We start from the raw sequence: 5,379 nt of genomic DNA on the forward strand, positions 1-5,379 counted from the left end.
TTGAGGATTGAGACTTTAGTTATGATCTAGAGTCACTCCATCTGGTAAAAAAAAGTGACCCTCCCCCCCCCAAAAAAAAGCTGAGATGTTGGCTGAGAGCAAGGAAAACGTGGACTAGGAAGTTGTTTTCAGATATCAGCTGTGCGTGTGGCCTTGAGAGCTCTAGAGGACTAGCAACGATGTGCGTTTTCTTATGTTGCAGGATAAATATTCAGGGGGACTGTTTGACTTCGGGGGTAATTAACATTGCACTCATTGTCCTCCCTTTTGGTGGCGAGCATGGGTGTCTTCCTTGGTATGTAGGACAGTTGTATCTCGTCGGGTGAGAGCCAGCAGTGCTGCTGTTACTTCACGGTGGTCACATGTGGGGACGGGTATGTGGATGCTGAGCATCGGAAGAGGAGGGCAGGATTGGTTCGAAGCTGTTGGCGTCAGCTCTGTATCCAGCTCTCAGACGCTGGGGTTAGGACTAAATCATCTGTGGCTTGGTTCTCGTTAAGTTCTGCCAGTAGGGGGCATTAGAGGGAGGCCGGACGGTGAGAATCGAGAGGAGCTCCCCGTGCCGGGGGACTTGGCCGGGCACTCTCAGAAGTAGCCTCTTCCCCTGTCCCTCAGGTCCCGGCCCAGTCAGAAACAGCAGTTGAGGCTTTTGTTCTGCCTCCTTTCTCCTTATACGTCGTATAGATCACTCCTTGGGGAGAGAACTGCCCTCATTAAAAAGTATTCTCCTAGTTATCAAATTTCTGCGTTTTTTCCAAATGGGGGAAAGATTATCAACAGGCAAAAAGCCATGGGCTCATTCTCATCATAGAATATTATTCAGCCATTATAAAACAGGTTAAATTTGTAGAAGTTGATTTGATCAGGTTTGAGTAACGTGTTTGTGTAAAAACTGAAGATGCAGAAGGTACAGTCCTTTCCAGCATGTTAGCGGCCCATCCCAGCAGACCGGGTCCCCTTCACGCTCCTCACTGACCCCTCACTCCTCTGTGACTGATGACCTTTGCTCCTGGCCCACTGTTCTCTTTCTACATAGGCTTCTATCAGGTTTCTTAGCGACTTCTGCATCCTCACAGATCTGTCCAGAATCTTGGCTTTGACCTCCTACCTGCCGCAGGAGTTCCAGACTTTATTCCAGTCCCAACTCCACGAGTCCTGTGGGCAGGTGCTGCCAACCATCTACTCTCTTGGGCAGTTTCAGGAAGGGAAAGTGTGTCTCCCCAACCCCCCAACTTCCGAATGACACAAGGTGACTTGTTTCTGATTTGTCTAAAATGGCAGGAAGTGTCATGCTTGCTCTGGCGTTGGCTCTCACTCAGACACCTGTCAAGCCCAGGCAGGTGCAAAATCCACCACATCCTCCCGTGCGTCCGGCCCTTCTGTCTGCATGTGTGACCCTGGGGTCTCCTAGTTCTCTGGGCGGTGGGGGGAGTGGGTGGAGGCGGGGTGGCAAGCAGGAAAGCACATGTACTGTATTTTTGTCCCAGTGGCTCCTGCGCCCCAGAACTTGTTACCAAGAACCTGTGTGCTTTGTCGAAAGAAACTGAATGACCCAGTAGTCTATTGATCCACCTCATACCCATTCCGAGTTAGATACTCTTCATGGCATGGTGTGAGTCCTTCCTTGTGGGCGACACAGCTGGCTTTCACGGGGGTCTGGGCCGAGGGGCGAGCTCAGCCCTGTGAGGAGCCCAGGGGAGAGAGGGCAGCGGTCACCACGTATGATGCAAACACACAGCTGTCCCGCTCACGCCGATGTGCTGAGAAGCCCGGTTGCCAGGCAGCGGGGTTGCGAGGCTGAGCTGGTCCCAGTGCCCTCGGTGGGAGAGTCTGGTTGGGGAAAACTGGGAAGATGAAACCAAAGTAAAAGATTCTTTATAAGTATTACATGTATTTGACATGTAGAACATCGAGAATAATTAGAAAGAGAGGAATTGAAAATGAGGAAGAAATAAGGGAAGTGAATGGTTCCGTAAGCACAGATGTGTTTTTGGCCTTGAGAGACGGGACGGCAGCTGAGCCTGGGAGGCGGTTCTTGCCCCAGGAAGGGGGTGGGGTCGGCCACAGGGGTGCTGCGTCTGGGAGATTAAAGTTAGACGTACTGCTGAGGGTGTAAGCATGTAAGGAGCAGGGCGCTTTGGCATGTCCTCGATCTGCTCTCTGGCCTGAGATCAGACCATCCTGTGGGCCTAGGAGTGGTACCAGCACTGCTGAGCTCCTGGCGAGCTGAGCACCATGCTTGCGACAGGTGACGGCTTCGCGCTTTTATTCAGGAACCAAATCATGCTTTCCTTCCTGGTCCCGGAGCTGAGACACAGAGATGCCTGTATGGGGAGACTAGTCTGGGACCCCGAAGGTTCCGATATGACCAGTGTCGCCAGCATGGGACACATGCTCTTTCGCTGTTACTTTCCAGATGGTTGCTGAGAAGATGCGTCCCTCCGTTTTGCCCACCCCGCCCCCCTTGTTATCTGAGAACTCCCAGGGCCAGTCTTTCCAGAGCTGGACTGGGAGACCTGAAAATGAGGTGAGCGTGGTGACCACACCGGTGTCGCTGGCGTGAGGATCTCCCCACAGTCCGTGGGCACGGTGGCACCCTGGGGACTCTGGTGCCCTAAAACGACTCAACTGTGTCCCCTGTTAACCCTGGAGCAGGACATCCACCAGGGTTCCTAAGTCCTTGGGGGCTTCACTCCGTCCAGACCATTGTGGGACTGTCCCATGAACTTTAGATTCTGGACTTGAGTCAGCCTCCAGGGTCTTCTCCCTTCCTCTCCGGGGAGTTCCCTTAAGGGCCTTTCCTGCCACCAATGACTATCCCCGACTCCATCTTCCCAGCCCCTGTGTAGATGGGTCCATGCTGCACCCTGGAGTTGGGGGCGGAGGACGGTCTTTGCTGAAGCAACAGCCCAGCACAGGGCTCCTTGTGCCCTTTCCCCAGAGCAAAGTGCTGGTTTTAGTTGACAGGCTGGCCAAACAGTTTTCTCATCATAAGGAACATAGCGTCGGTCTCGAGCCCAGACTTACACTTTCTAAGTTAGAATGTTTCCTTTAAAATATTTAGAAACTACTAAGAACTATACAAAGAAAACAGGTATCTTACCTTTGACAGCAGGAGGGAAAGCACAGGATAAGTGGTGACAGCCACCACCCCTGGGCCCGGCGGGGGGGCGGGGGGGGCGGGGATGAGGGAGGCCAAGCCTTCCAGGAGCATAGCCTGAGGATCCTAAGCCCTTGGAGAGGCAGCAGAGTGGAGGGCCTGAGAGCACACTGAGCGAATCCTGATGCCAGTGGCTGATTGTGTCTTGGGCATGTTACTTAACCACATTCTGCCTCAGTTTCCTCACCTGAAAATGGAGATCATAGCGTCTGCCTCACAGGTGCCTGAAGAGTCAGTGTGCTCTGCGGGACTGAGTGTGGCGTCTGGCCAGTCATGTCAAATAAACCAGTGTGGAAATGTCAGATGGGCTGGTGGTGTGGGCTCAGCTCTTGCGAAGGGGCCTCTGCCCTGACGGTTACAGCCGCAGACCAGCAGTGCCTGCCTGGGCTCTGAGCCCCGCACGGGCTGTGGGGACAGTCCTGTCGCCTCTTCTCCTTCCATGCAGGGACAGGAGCCTTGGACTGGGCAGTCCTGCAGCCCTGACCCGTCACCCAGCTGGAGGAACCCCCTCTTGTACCCCAGGTGGCTGTTTCCTGGGAGGCCCCGTGGTCTTACGGGCCAGCCCCTGGGGACACGGCCTCCAGCTGAGACTTGTGTGCAGTTGCTGCCAGTCGCTTCCTTTCCAAACACTGGATGCTAAAAGTAGTCGTTAAAATTTTCAACTTCATTCTGAGTTCAAAAAACTTCATTGAATGAAGTGACCACTGGTGGGAATCAGGTAAACCTTCCATTCAACTCAGCTTTTAATACCAGCTTGTCATTTCTCGATGTCGTTAGGAGAGAAACCTCGGGTTTTTGTTACAATGGGAAATTAAGAGGAAGGTGGCTTATTCCATTGGTTTAATGAGTTTCTGTCATGAAAAGTATGTGCTCGTGAGAGTCAGTGAACCTGCACTCGTTACCGTCTGCAGGGAGAAAAGCATTTGATAAAAAAGAACTGGAATTTGGCCTTCTGGGGGCTTTGTGCAGTTACCTGAATGGGATCGAGGGCTTTACTGTGGAGGTCAGGTTCTCCCTGCTTGTGGGCTGGGCTTTTTAGCCCAGTGTCACTGCGGTGGGAAACCCTTCTGGGAGCGGCAGGGAGGTGGGATCACACGTGAGCCAAGGGCCAAGGCCTCGGGCACATGCTCCACTGCCCCCTCAGAAAACGCTCTGGCTCCCGGGTCCCCCATCTGGCTGGCCTGACACCAGCACGCACACCATTCTCCCCTCCAGAGACCTGAGCCCCAGGGTCGTAATTGGTCCCAGCACACAGCTTACAGGCCCGGCCCGGGCAGGAGCTCACTAAATGTTTATTGAGTAGACACCACAATGAAGACAATCACCGGAGTGCTCTCCAAAGGGGACAAGTAGCCCTCTGGAGATAAAGAACAGTCTTGGGGCACGTGGGCATGAGCCAGTTAAAAATGAGGCCCGAGGCATGTGGCTGGTGATCAGCTTTGGTCGAGAGAGTGCTGGGCTGATGCTTGGTGGACCTCCTCCTCCTCCTCCTCCTCCTCGGCCGGGGTGAGGGTGTGAGGTTGGGCCCTCCGGCGGGGGGGTGGCTCCCGCCCTTCCTCCAGAGTGGGGTTCCCACCAGCGGGCCTCCCTTCGTCCAGTCGGTGCCGCGTCGGAGCTCACACCAGTGGGATGGGGTAGGAGGCGCAGGCGGCCAGCCCGCACATGTTCTTCCCGCGCTCGATGAGGAAGTACCTAGGCAGAGAGCGGGTGGCCCCTTAGCGGAGCCCCGGGTGGCCTGGCCGCGCAGCAGGGCTGACTGGCCTTTACAAGGGAAGCAGTGGGTGCTGGGTGTGTTCTGCCTCTGGGAGATCCTGGCCCGGCTCTGTGAACGATTTCTCTTTCCCTGTACTTGGCCACACGAACTCTTCCTTATTCTACTCATGTCTGCCTGGCCCTCACGTAGTTGATCACCACGGGGTCCCCCGAGGGAACAGCTCAAGCTCCCCTTTTCGGATGAGGACACAGAGTCTGAGAGCAGACACACAGTCACCTCGCAGCACATGCCCAGGCCATGTGATTCCAGCCTTTTTCCTAGAAGGAGGGCTGTCAACCACCAAGGACAGATTTGCTGCCTTGATGTCCCACAAACGGACCGTTCCAGATGCTGGCTGAGTCCCAGCAGGGCCGTGCTGGGAGCTGTTTCCTTAGTGGTGGCAGCAGGCCCTGTGGAGCCAGACCAGCTCCTTCCAACGGGACCCTTGAGATCCAGGGCCTGGGAC

At 54.9% G+C, this 5,379-nt stretch overlaps 1 protein-coding gene across 1 annotated transcript in view; it reads right to left on the reverse strand.

The window, feature by feature from the left end:
- Positions 1 to 4,416: 4,416 nt before the first annotated feature.
- CTSH (cathepsin H) overlaps positions 4,417 to 5,379 on the reverse strand; it is a 10,711-nt gene continuing 9,748 nt past the window's right edge. The window contains exons 10-11 of the mRNA XM_023520035.1: positions 5,254 to 5,372; positions 4,417 to 4,874 (exon numbers count right to left, since the gene is read on the reverse strand). Coding sequence (XP_023375803.1) covers positions 4,777 to 4,874; positions 5,254 to 5,372 — 217 coding nt within the window. The 3' untranslated portion in view covers positions 4,417 to 4,776. The remainder of the gene's footprint in view (positions 4,875 to 5,253; positions 5,373 to 5,379) is intronic.

Source organism: Pteropus vampyrus, unplaced genomic scaffold, assembly GCF_000151845.1.
Source record: "Pteropus vampyrus isolate Shadow unplaced genomic scaffold, Pvam_2.0 Scaffold245, whole genome shotgun sequence".
Lineage (NCBI taxonomy): Eukaryota > Metazoa > Chordata > Mammalia > Chiroptera > Pteropodidae > Pteropus > Pteropus vampyrus.